General features: G+C 39.9%; 1 protein-coding gene across 1 annotated transcript; it reads left to right on the forward strand.

Moving 5' to 3' along the window:
- Window positions 1-12,392: 12,392 nt before the first annotated feature.
- On the forward strand, window positions 12,393-17,623 carry LOC102791827 (transgelin-like). Its single transcript, XM_006802133.3, has 5 exons — window positions 12,393-12,571; window positions 15,575-15,761; window positions 15,856-16,027; window positions 16,158-16,260; window positions 16,370-17,623. The coding sequence occupies exons 2-5, from the start codon at window positions 15,582-15,584 to the stop codon at window positions 16,518-16,520; spliced, it is 606 nt and encodes a 201-aa protein (XP_006802196.1). The 5' UTR covers window positions 12,393-12,571; window positions 15,575-15,581; the 3' UTR covers window positions 16,521-17,623.
- The last annotated feature ends 3,284 nt before the right edge of the window (window positions 17,624-20,907 follow it).

The following is a 20,907-nucleotide window of genomic DNA, read 5'->3' on the forward strand; positions in this document are numbered from 1 at the left end:
GCAGTGATTTTGGCTGTGCTTTGTTTAACAAAGATGTGATAATTGCTATGCACTGTTGCCTTTCTACTTTCGTTGTGTGGTGTTAGCTGATAACAGTCATGCAGAAATTTCACTACAACACTACATCAGCATATGTTTACTACTGCTAATGCGGTGCAGTGTAGGTTCAAGCATAAAGAATGGTGAGTTTCAAAAGTCTTCATTTAAAATATATGGACAAAAGTACAGGGCCGGTGTTCTGACAAAACACCCTGCCTATCAAGTTGTCCTAGATGTTGTTACTGCGCATGCGCACAACTCAAAACGCCCATGTTTTTGGTGTTAATAGTACACGCCTATTATTTGATCCTACCCCGATCTTGTGCGTGTGAAAAATGGTTAGTATTATATGTTTTACTTCTTTATTACAGTTGATACTTGTTTTCCGTAAGCTGTTGTCAATTTGTTAACTTTTCAAGCTAAGTTGCGTTTTGGTTTTTTTTTTCAAAAATACTGCAATTTGGAGTCTCAATTGAAGTCATATTTCAAGTCTTAGCGTAAATTTATAGTCATGTCTATCAATCCGTGCTACCTTAATTAGAATATACTACCTTACGTGGTTTATGCCTATGATAAGGTAGTATATTCTAATAAGGTAGCACGGATTGATAGACATGACTATAAATTTACGCTACGATAGGATGTTTTGACAAAGTAGGATGTTTTGTCAGAACACCGGCTACACGTTACACCTACAGGAGCTCCTCGGTCATGGAAACCAGTGCCACGAAGCTCCCGGTGCACAATTTTTGTGCTTACGTTAATGCCACAGGAGGTTTCTCTGCAGTTACTGAGTCAGCAGAGCATTGGCGACGTTTATGGACTATACACTTCAGCAGTCTCCCACTTTTTGGGTAAGTTACTATGGTTACTATACACTTTGCAATAATACCACTTACAGCTTATCATGAAATATCCAGAAGGGTTTAAATTTGATTTCTTGTGACTAAATGTTTAAACATCACCTTTCTTGCTAGCTGTTGTCATAAATGCTAGTTAGTTAAATGTGTTATTCCTATTTTATAAATGTTCAGCGGCATTTAGAATGTGATTTGACTAATGAAAATGTAATTAAGGGTTTTATATGAGGATTTTCTGTCTTTTAGACTAGTTGACTAGTCCATTTCTTTTTCCTGTTTAAATAAGTAGAAAATCAACCGCCAGAAACATTGCCAGTACCATTGGTGGCATCCTATTACAGTATTACAAGCTCTTCAGAATGACCCAAGTGTTGGTAAAGACTAACTGCATGGCTAGGTGCTTGATTTTTATACACCCATAGCAAGGGACTGAAAACACCAGAATTTAAAGGTTAGGAGGTGTGGGCCTATACTTCTGTGCATAAAGTGTACTCTAAGTGAAACTAAACAAAAACTGCATTAGCAGCATAGTTAAAGCAAAACAGAAACTTACATGCGTGTAGAATAAGTAGCTGTCTGTGGTGGTTGAAGGTGACTTTCCAGAGGGAGCTGCTTCTATATTCATTGCTGTTCCTGCTGCTGGCTGGATGTCTGAAATAAAAATCTTAAATAACATAATATGACTTGTTGTGCTAAAAAATGTCTAAAACAGAAAGCTATTATTATTTGTTATGTATTTGAAATTAGATAAAAATACAAAACTAAAACCCATTTAAATGTCTTTTATCAAATACATTGTAAGAAGCTGCCAAAAAATAATCTCGTTAGCATCAATTCCTGTGATACAGCCTTCAGACTTCCTTTAAAAGTAAAGGAAAGTTACTTTTAAAGATAAATATATATCATTAGCATTATTTATATGTTGAAACCACAGATATGAAAAGATTTTATTGACATATAACCCTGTAACCTCGTAATGAGACTACATCTGCTAGCATAATCAGCGTCACACAGACGCTAACATTAGCATGACTGTCACAGCAGCTGCACATTTAGCGACTTCTTCATCAATAAATCAACTAAAGTTTCACACATAAAATTACTCAAAATAGTGGTGCGCTAAAAAAAGACAGAGATCATAGGATATTGTGTCAATAATAAGTTACTACTAATAAAGTAAAGGTTTAGAAGAAGTAATTTGGTAAGCTAGTAAGTTCCATTTCTAGCTGCACACATGACATTGCGATACAACATTAAATGTACTGTAGCTTCATGCTGTGTGGATTACATAGGTGCTGTAAATCCATCATGTTGTGCTTTCAGCTGCATAGACTCAAAACCTGCTTTAGCATTCATTATTCAGCACGGAGAAATGATACATGTTTGAGAGATACATCAGTGCACTCTCTGGGTTTCTTTTGATAAATAATACATATTTAATCTGTTCACTTGCACAATATAAGACTCCTGAGTGCAAATTTACCACATTACAAAGTGAGAACTTCCCATTGTGGTTTTTCTCTTTTAATCTCACTGATTCCACATTTTGATGCTAAAGAAATATCATTTTAAGATTTTTCTCATAGTCCTGCTTTTGTGTGCTAGGATTGTTGTGAGTCATCGGTAAGGTACTAGATAGGATGTGATAATTTCAATAATGACCATGGTTACTGAGGGAGAGAAAAGAGAGGTGGTGCTGGGAGGGAGGGGGGAAGTAAACCTTTTAGTGTTATTAAAGCTTAAGCAGTGCAGACGGCATGTGGCTACATCCTGGGAAATACCACAAGAGAGTCAAGGGGGAAGGAGAGGAGTGGTAATAAAGCTGATTGTCTGATAGGATGTAAAGTAATGAAACTTGTGGTTATTCATTCACTTAAAGGTCAAAGTGTGTCTTTATTGACATGTGGATAGCTGTGATTGACTCTCCGTTGTGACCAATATACCTCTGCATCAACAAGCACGCAACATTCACAGGCACACGCATATGCACAGACCATAATAAATATCTAAACAAAGGCCTTGCTGAGGATGTAACCAGACTGGTTGCTGTGGTGACATGAGGGCAGTAATGATGTTAAACACCACAGAGACTGCAGCAGTGAAGGGCAGAAACAGCACTGCACCGCATCTCCTGCAGTCGCCCCACAGTAGCACGTCAATACTTAAGACTCATGATGAAAAGTTAGAAACACATTGTGCTGTGTTTCATTCTGCAGCATTGCAGCAGCAGCACACAAGCATAAGATAAATAACAGGTCAGGCACCTGAGCTATTCCTAATTAAAGTGATACGTAAAGAACTTAAACTTACCATGTGAACCTCTAAGAATCTGTGTTTAATTTATGATACTATCTACTTAATAGAAGCTAAGAATATTACAATATTTCGTATTTCCTGTTCTCTTATCACTGCTGTAAAATAAAGCTGTCTCAATGCCCACATACTGTACCAGCACATTTATACTATAGCACTGCAGTCCATTTAGTAGAGCACAGCCACATACACTCAAGGAGTTCACCAACTGTCTCCCGTGCATCAAAGCATGAATTAACAGCACTGATTGCACTTTAAGTTAACTTGGAAAGTTATTTCATATTTAGTTTATAGTTAACTGTTAACAAAACAATGAACTGAGAATTACTAATTTGATTGATCATTTGTTTATAAACTACTGAATATTATAAATGCACATATTCCTTAATCATATCATTATAAAATGTAAATACAATGAAATACTGTACAGTGCATTTGCACTTGGATGATTAATATGAAGGTGAAATTGCTAATATTGTAACCAGTGTATAAATACACATGTGTAGTGGCAACGGCATCAAAACAAGGCAGAATCTGAAGAAAATTAACACTCAGTCAGACAATGTACAACAATATGGCCCGGACAACAAATCTATAAAATTACAACATGAAAATCCACAGTACCAAAAATCCTTAACAACTTAAAAATATAAAAACATACAGCATTAAAGATAACAAATATGAGTGAATATTCACCCACTCTTTACTTTTGTGTTGACTAGCTGTTTGATTATGTTTAATTTAGGTGAAAATACAGCGTTATAAGTGCACCTTAAAAGCATTGACGCTTAAAGCCGTCTGGTCAGTAAAAATAGGAAGCGGAGGGAGGGACGGGGGAGGCGTCTTTATAAGAAGCATCGATACGTAACGAGCCGGGAGTGAAATTTGTCTTGTTACTGCTGTTCTGATGTGTCATCACGCTGATGCCACAGGACACCTTGTGAGAAGCTCAGATGCCAGCAGCAATGTCATAACACAGTGTGAAAAATAATACGAGAGCCAATTAGAGTGTAATTATTGTTGTTTCTTATCAGCTGGGAGAAATAAAATATTAAAATATAATAACCAGTTCAATTAAAGTCTATAAGGAAATTAGTTTTTAATACACAGGCTAAAAACAGAGTAACAGTGGTTAAACATTAACAATCTTTAGTAAACATTGTTAATGGAATAACAATTTTATCTTTTTCTTTATCTCCTATCAGATGTTTCTTATTCGAGTCACCACAGCAGCTCATTTGCTTCTGTCACACCATCCCCACCATATTAATATATATATATATGTTTTTAATATATTCACTGTCCATTCTCTGACCATGTACAACTATTCAACCGTGCCTCTTTAACTTCCAACTTTCCAATTTAAATTACAGGAGGAGAGTAAAGGTGTTACACCCTGACTTTATTAAACCTATCCTACTGACAGTAACTTATTTTTCTTAGCTTAAGTTAAATTAACAAAACAACCCCCAAAGGGTGTACCCCGCCTCTCACCCTATGTAGCTGGAATAGCCTCCATCCCCACTGGATAAGGAAAAGCAGAAGAGAATGGATGAATAGATGGAAAACATCAGTAGAACATAATAAATATTAATACAGTTGAATGAAAAATGAGCAAACCAACACTGCCTGGCAATAAAAAAATTGAGTGCGACCAGTTTGCGGCGGTGATCGAGGTGCATTCCACACGTTAACGCACTTTTCAGCATCTTCACCCTGATCCACTGGGAGAAGCTGAGCTCCTTGACTTCAGTCACTCACTCTGCAGACTGCTGCCCTGCAGTATTATGACTCAGATGATGTATTTCTTATGCTTTCTAGACACGCCACCACTCATCAGTTTCACTTGTACTCATATCTGTTTCAGATTAGGCTAGCTTTTTGTGTTATCCAGCTTGAAAGTGAGGTGTTCGTCGCATATACTTCATCATTCTTTTGATTATCAGTATAATGGTGACATTAGACCTCTCGGCACATGGTTTATTAGTGGCTACACGATGCACCATCTGTGTCACTTCTTTATTTGTCTTTGTTTATTTCAGCAAAACCAGATCTGACTTATGTGGGTATCTTACCTCCTCTTGGCTGTAGATTTTACTGTAAGCACATCATCAGATTATTGCTGTGCTTTTGTGACCACACAGATCTCTGTGTGAGTCTCTGGTCATGTCAGCCTTTAATTGACCTTACCACCACTGTAAATGGATATATATTTAGAAAATAGACTTCTTTTTTCCTCCTCTGTGCAATCATACCGATCCTTTCACAGAAATCCATCAGTGTCTTCCCATCAAATGCCCTTCTGCTCTGTGACCCACTCTCCACAGCTGATCCATTGTTATAGTGGTGATAAGGCAGCAGTGAGATGGGAAATCATTTCATTATGCCTCTCCTGTGTTCCTTTGATATTTCCCTCACTGCCCACTCACTAATTCATAAAGATGAAATTAGAGTTGGCTTATTCTTCTCTGGAGCCTGTTCCTTGTCTAGTCTCCTGTCTTGGATCATCAATTTGTGTCAGTCTCTATTCTGCTCTCTGCAAGTGACTCGGTCGCCTTTTGAGATATCCCTGCTTGGCACAGTGTCTCTCCTCATCCTCTCTCTCTGTCTCCATCTGGTCCATCTCCACCTGACTCATTCTTATTTTATTTAGTTCTCCCCCCCCCCCCCCCCCCTCCCCCCCACATCTTTATTCTGCCCTTCTGCTTTATCTTTGCCCTTCTCTGTCTTTACTCCTGAAAACCTGCTCTGGCTGTTTCACCTGGAGCTCACAAAGAATCCATATTAATTCCATTTGTTTTCACTCCGTGTTCCTTTTCCTGTTTGTTTATATCTGTCAAAGCAGCTGAGCTTCAAATCCAGTCCATGCCCATCATCTCCCCTCTCCCAAACTGTCTTAGACTCCGTCTTCTTCCCTGTTCTTTAGCCACAAAGGATTTTCTGATCCCATTTTAGAAAGACTGCTGACAAAAACTTGGAACAGTTTGCTGTTTTTCTTTTCTGCTTTTAAGTCATATGTCACTGCCCAAAATATATAACACACAACATATATATACTGTCTGACTAATATATTTAAAGCTGCAAAGGTTTTCATTTTCAGCCTTCTCAGCCTTCAGTTACCACTGTTCTAATATCTTAGTGGATTAACTCATCTTTGAGAAAGACAGATTTGGGGTACGTCTCAAAAGTACCCTCAATAACACAACTCTGCAATCTGCTGAAACTCTGCAGCTTTTCTGGTAATTTTGATAAGTGGAAGCATTTTTTTTTCCTTTTACACAGACCATGCTGTGTTCACGACAAGGGAGAGTTGTGCTTTCTTCGTTTTCCAGATTTATGCTTTGATGGCCTCTTTAGGGTGTTGTAAAAAGGAAATGAAGCCTGAATACTGCAATAATATTTAAGATCTGCATTTAAGATCTGGCTGTCTCAGCTTTGTCTCTCTCTATATATTCACTCAGCACCATGTTATGTTTAGTTGGCTTTGTCCTGGTTATTTTAGGGTTCGCCTGCACAACCCCACTCACACCTAACATTTGATCACCCATCCAGCTGCTACACACTAAACTGTTTTTTTCTTTATTTGCTGAATAAAATGGTACATTTTTGATCAGTCTGTGTCTCTCCCATTATTTGTCATGGCTCTTGAGTCCGACCATGACGAATGTTGCATGAAGAATGTTTCATGTGCAAACACACACGCAGTACATCTGTGCCCCACAAATGTGCAAAGATGCCATTTGTCATTGAATCTTTCACTGGGACCCAAATTAGCCATTGTAGCAATAAATTCAGGAAACATGGACAGCACGGGTGTTATGTGTTCTCCTTTTGGCAACACTGGCCTGGTGCCTACAAAAAATTATACATTTTATTTGTAGGTACCATGAATTGCGGCTATTCATCTGCCATTTAATGCCACTCTTATTTTTCTGATCATGCATGGCTTTAAGATTGGCTTCAAGCAACCCACAGCAGAAACCTGGAAATATAAATTTAGTGAGAAAATGCTTTTAGCTAGTTAAAGTTTAATAGTTATTGAAATTATGCCAGGCAATATGATAGGCAATCCCAGTGTGATCACATTATCAGTATGGCCTTCTTTTTCAAGTGGTCCTTTCTCATGAGAGGTTAGAGATTTTTTTCAATACAAAAGATTAAGGATCCTTAAACACAACACGTGTCAGACAAGTAGAGCAAAACAGAACAAAGGACACTCTTTAATCTGGCACATTAATAGTTCAACAATTTCAAAAGCATATATTCCAAAGACTGAGATGTCATAAGAAACAAATGCAAGAAACGAAAGCAAAAAACTGTCAAAAACCAAAGGGGCTAAAGACAAGAATCAGACTGACATGAAACAAATGCATAACAAACTAATTAACTGATTTAAAGAATATTAAGCAGGGCATGTAAAGCAATCACAACATAGGGAAAAAATAGAGGCAGGAAATAAAAAGCAAAAGATTCACAAGGAAAGTAATCTGAGTTTAACTGAGACGTGAGAAGCACACAAAGACAAACAGATGGCATGAATGACCCACAGGAGACACAGGGGCAAGTTAACCACTAAGAACAAGTTGACACAACACTATCATCTTTTGTTCTTGAAATGCATAAACAATACATATTTTGTATTGTTTTTTAATACAAAATATGTATTGTTTAAATGCATAAACAATACATATTTACCACATACTAAATTAATAAAACTTGCTAGTACTTTGTTGGATCCCGTTCATTCTTGCCTCTTTTAGATGCCTTTGTTCTTTGTGGAATAGATTTCACAAATTTAACAAGGTGCTGGCAAAATTTCTCAGATTTTGATTCGTATTGACATGATAGTATCGCACCGTTGCTGCAGGTTTTTTGGCTGCACATCAGTGATGCGAGTCTTCTGTTTCATCACATCCCAAAGTTGCTCTATTGGATCACAGTTTGGTGATTGTGGAGACCCTTTGGATACAGTTAACGAAGCAGCGTGTTCAAGAAACCGGTTCGAATTAACACGAGCTTGGTGACATCGCAAGTTATCCTTCTAGAAGCAGACATCAAAAGATGAATACTCTGTAGTCTGTGAGGCGGTGGCATTTAGGAGGTACTAAAAGGGCCCAAAGTGTGCCAAGAAAATATCCCCCACACCACAACACTGCCACCAGCAGCCTGGACAGGATGAATTCATGCTTTCATGTTGTTTACATCAAATTGCGACACTACCCTCTGAATGTCAGAGCAGAAATCATGGCTCATAAGCCCATGCAACGTTTTTCAGTCTTTTGTTGTCAAATTTTGGTGAGTTCTTGCAAATTTTAGCCTCAATTTCCTGTTCTTAGTTCTTAGCCTTTTGTTCTCAGCCTGGCTTTTCTCCTCTGACCTCTGACGTTAACAAGACATTTTTTCTCAGAGAACTGCTGCTCGCAAAAACAACATGCCACCTTCAAAGTCACTTAAATCACCTCTGATGCTCAGCTTGAACATCAGCAAGTCGTCTCTATACCCACAAGCTGCCATGTGACTGGCTGATTAGATAGTTGAGCAGATAATTCAACTGCTAATGAGCAGTCGAATTAATAATAAGACCAGTGAGTGTGGAGCTGCTAATGTCGCTGTTCTTGGAGATTTTTTTGTTGTTTGATTTTTTTTGCATACTGTGTGTGCATGTGCGATGACATGATTTAGAAATGCACAACCAAACATGAACACGCTGCGGCTTACCTCAAACATTTGCGTCATGATGTCAGCTGCAACTGCCAGACAGGATGAGTGTACATCACAAAGACATCGTCCTCACACACAGGGTGGCTCACGCTCCGCTCACAATTTCTCTCTCCACAAACATCCCCCACCTGTGCACCTCTGTCCCCTGGGTCAATAAGCAGAGGTCAATTATATCTGACATCATTTTGCAATCAACCAGCAGAATGCAATTGGAATCCAATTCTGTGTAACAAAGCTGCAAATTTTCCCCCTGCATGTTCAAAAATCTGATGTGAAATGTAACAGAGCAATTACAGCCGGGACTGACTAACACGCACCATCTCCATCTTGACCACGTCTATTGCAGGGCAGACCTTCATTTTCTGCACAACTGCTTCCTGCCTCATAGCATTATCACAGGGATGATGTGGAGAACAGGAGATTTATATGGACATTTAGGGGTCGCAGTTTAGAGCCGAGTGTCAGCAGAGTAAATGTTATGTTTAATGTTTTAGATCATACAACGCCCCCAAGAGGACTGTAGTGCATACTACAGCTGCAGTTTGAATCTCTTAACTGTTAGCAAGTAGTAAAGCCAGTGCTTCTCTGTACAATAGAGTTGTCACTGTACAGATAACATTCATCTTATCTGTGAAATGACACTAATTTATTTATTTGTTTTGGGGGGGGGGTAAACTTTGGGTAAACTCACTGATAGAATTTAAATAGACTGCATGCTTCCTGTTGTGTACTTTACCCTCGAAGGTCAGGCACTGAGACCACCTGTGGTCTGAACATGTCGATTTCTTTATTAGTCCACAGATATCAACATCATGATACCTCCTGCAGTGCAAACCTGCTGCTGCTGATGTGTGGTTATATGGGCGTAAAGAGAGTATCACTTCATGTTGAAGGGTTTTTTCAGTTTATTAATATAACATTGCACAAAGAAAACTTCCGATGGTGTGAAAGGTCCTTTTCTTATCGATTATCTTGATGGAGGCTTTTCCATTCTCTGCCCTTCAACATTAACACAGCATAACAAATTGTGCATGAATTAAAAAAGAGATGAAACAATCATAATTTTCCTTTCCCTTTCAACCCAGTAAGTAGTTCACCTGATCAACAACATCTGAGGCTCTGCAGTACACAGCCATGTTAGCATTCAATCTCAAGCTGGCATTCAGCCACAAGAGCCATTATAGAAATATGCAAACAAAGTTAAGGTCCAGTACAATGAGTGCAGCTAATACATTACCAAAGGTTGAAAATAAAAGCATTACATCCTTGGACTGCTTCCAAATATTAAATTCCATTTCACTTTTCATCTCTACCGCACAAAACACTGGCTTCAAAGCACAAGAGATAAGACCCTGATTTTATAGATGCACTCTATTTATTCAGTCGTTATTTTTTAAATAAACAAAGAAAGAATGAAAAAAGAGGCTATGCAAACCACACAGTAGTGCTCACAATGGTGAAAGCAGGCATTTTAGTTTAGCAGATTATTTTGGATTTTGCACGTCAGCACTAAGTGTGGCTGAGTATGATGGGAATGCTGCGGGAAACAAAAGCTTAAAGATGTGATCTGCTCGATGAAAGGTTATTACAATATATCTTGAAGGGGGTCATAATTGTGCAAAGTAACCAATTTCAGGACCATCAACCCAACGATTTTTTATATATTTAAGTGTGCACGAACCAACCAACAAACCTGAATTGTTAGAACTTGCAGCTGTACCTACTTTTCTGACCAAGGACAGCCAGGTGTACCTATAAAGAGTGTTATAGCACTCTAAAGTTCATCAGTCTAAAATATGTCTGCATTTAAATAATTCAGCTCCTGGCATTAGGTTTATGGTCTCCATCTGTTTCTTTTCCTTTGCTTGATTTTACAAACCCTGACGACCTCACGGGTATTTCTCCATGGGTCAGCTCTTTTTCAATTAGCAGCTTAGCATCTCCCAGCATGATCATTAACACCCAGCGGCATGTCCACCAACCTGAAATAAAACACATTCAAATGCGTTCTCAGCACAAGGTTAAACATGAAGGGCATTTTAGTTCTCATTTGAACATATTTTAACTTGCAATTGCACTTGTTTGCACCCGTGCAGTGGGAGAAGCAGTGAGATGATGTCACCTGATATCTGCCACCCTGAGCCACCAGATGCTGCTGTTGCGCAGGAACAGCCTATAGATATGTAAAAAACCAAACCAAAGCTCCCACTTCTTGATTGAAACAGGATTTTGTAGATGGAAAGTTTAAAATCAAGAAAAGGTCTGTAGATCTGACACTGGGAACCATCAAATTCAAGGCAGGTGATTACGTCACAGGTCTCGGCTGAAGGATGAAAAACCAGGGAGGATAAGCCTTTAACCGCTTTGCCTAAAGATGAGAAACGCTGAGTGTGTTTGGCTTTTGCTCCGAGCTCACCAGCGTGTGGAATTTCTTGTGTTTGTGTATATCTGACATTTACAGGTTTGCTGGATAATGTTCCCACGCAGATTTCTGTCATCTGCATGAACATGAACTTTGCTTTGGGTTCATGTAGAAGAGGAAGGGAAGAAAAAAAACCCTCATTTTGTTCTGTTTTCTCGTGTGTGCTACTTGTTTAGTTCAAAGAAAATAACCCAAAGTCAAATAAAAAAAAATACATTTATGACGGTGGAAGTACAGCTGACTGCTACTGAAAGTGAGTGCAGATACAGTTTATGTGCAGAAAAGAGGAAACGTTCAACTACAACCAAACCTTTCAAGTTCTATCAGACGTCTGTCTGACACAAACCTTCACTTATATTAAAACTTCCCAGCATTTTTTAACACCTACACTCATGATGAGCGGGTTTAATTGATGACTTCAGACAGTGATAGCTTCAAACAGTCATTTCATGAGAACTCTGCAGGTCCTGACTTGCTTCTATGGACAGTGGCTGACAAGGCTGAGATGCCTCAGAGGGAGTGTCTCCCTCTATAAACTGTGCGTTGTATCTGTTGAAAGTGTGTGCAAAGCCAAGAGCAAGTTTCAGCTATAAGAAAAGACACTGTGACTGAAATAAAACCCTGACAGAGAGGCAGGGGGATTTACATTTGACATCTGCTTGCTGTCTCTTTCAGTTTCAGCCTGATTTGAAAGACCACAGTGAGCAGCAGTTTGATTTAAGGCACTAAAAACTCTCGTACGTGCGCTCCCCTGCTCTCTAATTACTGGAACTGCCTTTCCCGTGCTCTGTCAAGCTCCACTCGAGGATTTGATCATCCCTGCCTCCCTTCTGTCCTCCTAATCCCGTCTTGTTCTTCAGTGGTAAAGGGTGAAATTCAGAGAATTCTTTTCAGTGACCACACCAAACTCTGAAGTCACATGTCTTGTTTTTCCCTTCCCGCCCGTCTCCTAAATAAGGAATTACAATTTGAGGGGGGAAAAGGAGAAAGAGCATAGGGGCGGGTCATAAGAGTGAAATAAGAGGACCTGAAAGGCGTAGCTCTCTCTTGCTCCCTCTTTCTACTGAAGTGTAACACTTCAGGGGTGTTTGCTGCGCTTAATCCTGCCACTTCTGTACTGTGCACTCTGCACTGTGTTGTAGAGGAAGAAGAAGAGCAGACACACAGCAGCGCCAGACCAACCCCACCTGCATTCACCAGAAAGCTACTACACAAAGTAAGTAAAGGCTCCTCTTCTTTTCCTCTCAGATTTTTTTGCTTTTTTTTTATTCTCATCAGCAGCAATTTCTCTGCTTCTTTATGGATCTTGTGGCTGATTCTGGTGCAGAAAATATGAAAAATATGATACTGCCTCTCATGCTCTCCACCCTTGCTCTCTATCTCCTTCCCCCTTGCTTGTGTTTGGTCATACACAGGCCGAGGCAATACACTGAGTTAATATTTAGCCATTCCTGTGTGGATTCTGGGTGAGCCTGTGCATTCTTCTGTTATAAAATCCCATTTTGTTTTGTCTGGCTTCTCCTCTGAGCACGCACCTCGTGCTCACAGCATGTGAGACCTAACAATTCCAGGAAATGTTAACAGGTTCAGCCTCTGACAAACCTCTCATCGCTACTGCCTAATAGTATATAATTTTCCTCTTCAGGGTATGTTTTGAACACCAGGTTGTTGGTTCAGAAAGTGGCAACTGGCAGCTTGCTGCTGCCACATTTTTTGTTAGATTTATGGGCCTTGATAAAATTTTATAGTTTGAGAAACTGACGTTAGGTGGTGACTGCTATCTTTTGTCATGAGGTGGAAATACAACAGTGGGGACTGTGCAAGATGAAGGAAGGCAAGAGCATGAAGAAATAATTTCGGTCTGGATCCACCGTGTTCACATAGTAAGGATTTCAACATGAGCTGATGGTGCAATTTTATGAAAGCTGTGCAACCCTCTTGTAACAGATGTCTGCAAGTTACTAGAATATGATTGTTTAACAGTTTGGAGGGTGGAGAGAGACAAATGACTGATGATGAGTAACTCGGTCACATATGGAACGACATCTGAGTAACTTAACGGTGTCTTACTCAGATTTCTAACGGTTTCTAGTTTAAACTACACAAAACAGGCATTAAAAAGTCCCACTGTGTCAAACTGAAGCAGAGGATTAATAAAACGATGGTGTACAGTAAGACGTCTGGGAGAATGAAGGCTTAAAATACTAGATTTAGTGGATTCTATGATCATGCAGTTTAAATTATTAATCTGCAGTGTTCTCCTCTCTGATTAGAAACAAACAAACACACACCCACTATAAGACATGCTCTAATTAGGTATGATAATGATCAGGAAGTGTTCAGATATTCATCTTACACAAGTTGTAAGTATGATTTGGTCATTTAGAGGTGTTACGCACAATTTCAGCTGAGTGTCACTTTAAGCATCAAATCATTTTGTGGTAGTAGCCCACTGTGGGGTGAGATTGTGAGATGGGAGGGAGTAGATGTGACTTTATGATTACAAGATGTTCCCACTTGACCACTCCCAGTTATGTTTTTAAGTGCAGAGCTCTGTATGAGCTTCTAAGTCACGCTTCCATAAACACCTGCGCACACGCTTCTAGTTGCAGTTTTACAATTATGCTTAGGTGGACAATCATCCCTGGAAATGCTGCTGTGAGTTACAGGGACATTGGCCATTTGATGTGTCACTCATACATCAGATTTCACGCTCAAAATGGGGTTAATCTGAAAGAGCGCGTTCTCTGATTTCGTCATTCCTTGCAAGACGTTCAGGTTCTGATGTTCGCAGCTGCTTGATGTAACGGGCATGTCCGGACACCACACAGATGGAAGTCATCTGATTGAGAAACAGGCTACTTAGGAGTTTGGATGGCTGAGTATTTTCCTCGCTGTTGCCGCTGTTAACAAACAACTTTTGGAATAACTCCGGAGACAGGAAGACACTTATCCTCCGCATGACCACATAACCACTGCAACCTCAGACAATGAACAGAGAACAATCTGTGTGTGTGTCTATAGCAGCTCCAGCGTGGAGCTGTGGACACAATGAGAAACTGTCAAACTTTCAACACATATTGCGTAACACTAATCCTCTGTTTGGCTAAAGGTGTGCCTGTATGTCCTGGAGCAACATCTATCTATAATAATTCTAAGTGTATATTAAAGTCTGCAGAATTAAAAACAGATCCTCCAATTGTTTACGAGTCAGATGTGATTCTGGATCCTGATATTTGCAGAGCACCTGCTTACCTTAGATGTTAAATGTGCAGATATTATCACAGTAAATTAGCACAGTAAATGGAGAAAAAAGGGGAGAACGAGCTATAATCATCCCCATCTGTTATGTGGATTCCTGGAAAATTCCAAAGTTGTTGTGCCGTTGTGCAACTCTGTGATTTGGATCTGTAAAAGCACATTGTGTATTGCGATAGTATTTCTCTGATTTAGCCGGCTTTTTGTTTTTTTCTTACAGACCGTTTCCATAGTGAGCAACACTATGTTGTTATGTTTAGATTCTTGTATATACACAGCTACCTTAGTCAGGAAGGAAATGACAGCTGAATGTGCAAACAGGATGGAGGGAGTAGGGTGGTTTGGCTGAGGTCAACAGGAAGTTCTTTGTGCATTAATATGTCAGATAAACCAACCATAATTACTTTCAGAGTGCAACAAAGTTGGAATTCCTCAAGTCATTAAGCACTTTAATTTCCATTGTCAGAAATGTATTTGCTAATAGCTGCACTGCTGCGGCCTGGATAATGGAAAACTCAGATTATTGTGTGCATTGCATGGTTAGTACCCTGCTCACACTCTTGTCCTCAGGTCGTCATCGGCTTCTTTTCTAATCCATCTAACCCTGACAATATGGCAAATATTCTTATTTGTTTCATACATAGCAGAGATTTGAGGCATATGAAGAGCAAACTAACTTCAAATGATAAATGAGCCTCTTGAGGTGTGAAAGTGACGACCAACAAAAATATGCTCACTTTTAGAAAATCTCCTCATTCTAAAAGTTTCAAAGTAACAGCTCCTCATAAATAACAGAACATTCAGTGGAAACACATTCACTGGATTGATTGCATCTGTGGGTGTGAGCGGGGCAGGCATCGGAATGTGAACACTATTAAATCTATCAGATATTAGAATGCTGCCAGGGAGTGGAGTTTGCTGAGCTACCAGCCTATCTAACATTGACTTTCCCTTCCATTAGGATCACAATGGCAAACAGAGGTCCCTCCTACGGTCTGACCCGTGAGGTTCAGAGTAAGATTGATAAGAAATACGATCCGGAACTGGAGGAAAGGCTGGTGGAGTGGATCGTTGCCCAGTGTGGATCTGGAGTCGGTCGGCCCCAGCCCAACAAGACAGGCTTCCAAAACTGGCTCAAGGATGGATGTGTGAGTTCTAGTTTTGCAGAAGTGTAAATGTCCTTATAAAGCATTGTAATTCACTTTATGTGCAGTGTATTGAGAGGACTCCATGTGCGTCTAGGTGCTGTGTGAGCTCATCAACAGCCTGTATGGAGCCAACAAGCCAATCAAGACCATCAAGAGCTCTGGCATGGCATTCAAGCAGATGGAGCAAATCTCCATGTTCCTCAGAGCAGCTGAAAGTTACGGAGTCACCAAAACTGACATCTTTCAGACTGTAGACCTCTTTGAGGGTAAGATAACCAACAAACCAGAGCTTTTCTTTACTGTAACAATTGAGACTCAAGAGGGAAAATACAGTACAGGTTCTCCTCCTTGTATTTCTGTGGGCTCTGTTGATGTGAGGATGTTGCATGTCTGCAGGCAAAGATCTGGCTGCTGTCCAGAGGACCCTGATGGCTCTGGGAAGTGTGGCTGTCACAAAGGGTGATGGGAATTACAAAGGAGACCCCAGCTGGTTCCATAAGTAAGCTTTTCCTCCTTGTCCTGTAAATACACTAGCCTCTGAGGAAAGATGAAACACAAAGGAGATTTGAAGATTGAGCACTTACTGACGTCTGTTTGTGTGTGTGCAGAAAAGCCCAGGAAAACAGGAGAGATTTCTCAGAGGAACAGCTGAAAGAAGGCCAAAGTGTCATCGGCCTGCAAATGGGCACAAATAAAGGAGCATCTCAAGCTGGCATGACAGGCTACGGACGCCCCAGGCAGATCATCAACAACCCCTGAACCGAAGCAGTTCTTAAACCGCCCTCCTTCTGCCCTCTGGAAGGCCAGTGAGCAAGGAGGAAGAGACTTTGACTCTTACCTTGGATATGAGGAAAAATGTGACCTGACTGTTTTTCAGATTTTAACTGGACCAAAATAGGGACCAACGAGAACAAGTGCACATATAGATCTTTAACAGTAGAAATCAAACATTTAACAATGTTTCTTTTGTTTGACTCATTGTAAATATTTTTTTTTGTTACAGAATCAAAAACAGTTGTTTTGCATGTTTAAACTCATTACCTTAAAATCATTACTGGAGACCACAATGTTAGACATGTTTGATTTCTTACCTTGCACAGACAGGGAGCTTCAGACCATTTCATTACAACAAAGAAAATCTGCTTGCAGGGACTTGAAACCTGCGTGAGAGAAGAAATCCCCAGAAATCCCCCACTTTCAATGTTCTGTTTGCTTTATTCTTTCCTGTAACATCTACATTATTGCAGTCAATGCCTCTTCTCAAAACTCTAGCAGCGCGTGCATTCAAGGACACCAAAGATGTAAGACTCTGTCATGAAGTCTTTAATTTAATGATAATGTTCATTATTTAGTGTACACTGTCTTTGTTGACTTTATTCTTTCTGTCCTTCTGATGACATAGCTGTCAATTCATGGACGTCAGGATGTCCTTAAATACACCTCCGAGGATTGTTCTGAGTATTTTCCCCACAACAGCTGCAGTAAGACACAGATGTTTTACTGTGTCTTACTGCAGCTTTTCTGGGTACTTAGTGTTACAGCTTCACAGATTACAACCTTAAGCAGGTACCAAGTTGCAGCTGATTCAATTTGTACTGGAATGAAGTAAAAACTTAACAAAAGGTAAGACAATTACAGTTTGCTGTGGTTTACAGTAATGTTAGTAGGTTATAACAAACACATCCAGTAATACAGCCAAGTTTAAGTAACTTTAGAAAATAAACTGCCTGGTTTGAAAAGGTATAAACTACACTTGTGTGTGTTTTTACTGTTCTATTACATAATCTATTGTTAGACGCCGTGAGTCAATCAAAATGTTGGACCGTCTCTTTGAAATAAAGTTTGATTTAACTTTTGAAGAAGCCTCTTTTGTAATGAATCTATGGCCTAAGGAAGTGTGTCCTGTTCACAGTCAATGATGTCACCGTCGCTATCATGACTCTTGATAACTGGTAGCTGGTAAACTGCAACCTATTAGCCTAGCAACAGATAATAAAAACATCAGAGTTTCTGCAGGTAGTCAGGGCGACACGTATGTTTGTGTGCCGTAAAGCTGAGCTGTACTTTAAAGAGAGGTCAGCTAAGGTTGCCAAAGGCAAAGGTGAAGAAAATAATGTAAGGGAGTAATAAATAATGTTGGACTTTGCCTACTTTGATGGAATAAGAGAAGCCAGTGGGAGACTATCGTTATCTCTGCCAGGGTTTTGTTTATACTGTGTTCTTGCTTTGGTCCAGCTTAAGCTGTTCAGCATGAAATGACTCAGAAACAGCCAGAGATGGAAAAGAGCAGTAGTAGAAAGAAAACAATAAAAGAAGATGCTTTGATGAAAAAAAGAGGAAAAAGTGCAGCTTTAAAAAAAATAAAAATAAAAAATATATATCCAGCTGGAGTCTGGAGATTAAGGTGGCTTGGGTCAGAAGGAGTACAGGTCATGACAGAGGAGGATTTCAGATAGTAGAGAGCATTTCCAAAAAAGGCCGAATCATTGCAGGAGGAGGGTTAAAAAGAGACTTCCTTTTCCTTTTCCTTCTTAGCAGGAAACTGCGTAGGTGCTGACACAAAGGGGGTAAATTAGTATAATGTAAATGGAGGTGGAACCAGTGTGGAGCAAAGACAACAACACTGTAGGTTATCCATCACAACATGAACCCAAGTTTATTTGCACATCCACTGATATAACAAGCAAGTTTTTTTCTTTTTTGGTCATTGCAACACATGACAGACAATCTACTGTATATTTCTCACTCACTATGTGTTAACAGACCTCTCTGCATTGAATCTGTTATTAATCTCTGTCTCTCTTCCACAGCATGTCTTTATCCTGTTTTCCTTCTCTCACCCCAACCGGTCGCAGCAGATGGCCGCCCCTCCCTGAGCTGGTTCTGCCGGAGGTTTCTTCCTGTTAAAAGGGAGTTTTTCCTTCCCACTGTTGCCAAAGTGCTTGCTCACAGGGGGTCATATGATTGTTGGACTTTTCTCTGTATCTACTGTACAATATAAAGCGCCTTGAGGCAACTTTTGTTGTGATTTGGCACTATATAAATGAAACTGAATTGAATTGAATTATATATTTCTGTTTGAAGGGGCAAAAACTTTACCAAAGTTAATGTGTGGATTCGGTGCCCATTTGCTGCCTTTTCATCTCTGCTAAGCTCCTTTATTGACTGAATATCTACACTCCCGGCATCTTTTCAAGGTACACCTGCTCAGCTGCTCATTTACGTAACTATCTCTCATTAGCCAATCAGATGGAAAAAGTGGAAAAAGTTGCTGGTCTGATGAGTCTTGATTTCTGCTGAGACATTTCAGTGGTAGGGTGAGAATCTTGTTGAATCTGTGCCATGAAGGTTTCACAGATTTAAACTGTGTGAATAACGTGTGCAGAAACTCTGTGGTGGTGGGACCAGAACAAGTTATTTAAACTGGGTGTAACTTGATTTGTGTAACTAAACCCGAAACAGGAAAAACACACTTGCCCTTTTTTTATGCATAACGATCCCTGAGTGAGGAGCATCACTCCACAACAGTGGAGCTAAACACAGTGGTTGAACTGTTTTACTTCCAGGGAGGTGCTTGTGTGACTACTTACATAGATTTAAATAGCAGTTTGAGGCAAAACATTGTTCCTGACCCGCAGTGCTGAAAGGCAGCTGAAATTAGTGAACCTGAAAAACCCATCTGTTACATTTGAATTATCCCACAAACAAACAAAAACACACATCACTCAGCTCTTCCTCTTTTTTTTTCTCATAGTCGCAGTCTTTTTTCTTCTTTTTTCTTCAGATAATTTGAAAGAGAGTAGTGGTGCGCAGCGTTTTTTGATAGAAGGCCTTTCATTCCCATCAAGGTTTTGATGAAAGTGTGACTGGGCTCACCGCAGTGGAAGGTACTTTGCTGCCATGGAGGGGCATAACAGGGTGGATTATGATCGCCTTGAGATTAGAGAAGCTACTTTTTTGACTGCCGATGAATCTTTGGACCAGCTGGGAAAATGTGACAGGGGAAGCTGATGTAACACCTAGCTTATTCAGCCACTGCAGTGCTGCTGGGTAAGACACATAAGGGTTGGGAGTAAAGCCCCCCTCGCTCCAGTGGCTGCAGGAAAGGGCTGATTCCATTATGCCAAAAGGTCATTTGGGAACCACTTAACTATGCAAGTTTCAGCATTTATTTATTCAGTGGTGTCTCAAGAAGAAGGTTACAACATTGCATACAGATATCATGACACAATGAGTAACTTCTGTTTAATTTCTATAAGGACCTAAACATGCAAGCAAGAACCAGTCAGACCGAAAGCCATCTGGCCCAAACCTGAAGATCCATGTAATTCAAACGGCCTTTCAGTCTGATTATCAGGCTAGAACTAATGCTACTGTTAGTAAAGTTAGTTAGGCGGGACACTGAGTGACGCAATGGAAAAGTTTTTGCACACCATTTCAGAGCCCTGGTTTCTGTCCATGACAGTAGGACTTCTGGCTTGTTTAAAGTGAACAGTGAGAAGCCAGTGAGGGATTGCATGCTTTTTGCAGGACTAGTGACTACTAATGGCTGCTCTGTGTGCTCGGTTTCACAGAGTCCTCTTCACAATCACCAACAAAAACTGCTATGGCCTCCTTCAAGAAAGTTCAAGAAAGTAGTTTGTCTGTTTCTTAGCTGTGTTGTATGTATTTGAATGAGAATTGATCCCGCAGGTTTTAGATCTCACCCTGGTTCAACACACCTGAATCAAATGATTAGTTCATTACCAGGCCTCTGGACATGTTGAGGAGGTCATTTAGCCATTTAAACAGCCGTGTTGGATCAAGGACACATCTAAAACCTGCTTGACACTGGCCCTTGAGGCCTGGAGTTCCCCCTCCCCTGGGATACATAGTGTGAATGGGCCAAAACTGGAAATTTGACATCATGTTTTTAAAATACAAAACAAAAAATGGGCGACACTGCCCTGATGTTCTCATAGAAACATCATAAACACAACTTACTCTTCTGGGTCAAAGGAATGAATTCATGCAGGGACGTTTTAAGTCTCACTTTTAGGTTCTCTGTTTTTTGTTAATGAAGTATTGAAACCACACACACATAACTACTACATACATAAACTAATTGACAGAATGTCCAACTTCCACCTTCATAAAGTTCTTTTTT

Source organism: Neolamprologus brichardi, chromosome 10 (assembly GCF_056152115.1).
Source record: "Neolamprologus brichardi isolate AB-2024 chromosome 10, ASM5615211v1, whole genome shotgun sequence".
NCBI lineage: Eukaryota > Metazoa > Chordata > Actinopteri > Cichliformes > Cichlidae > Neolamprologus > Neolamprologus brichardi.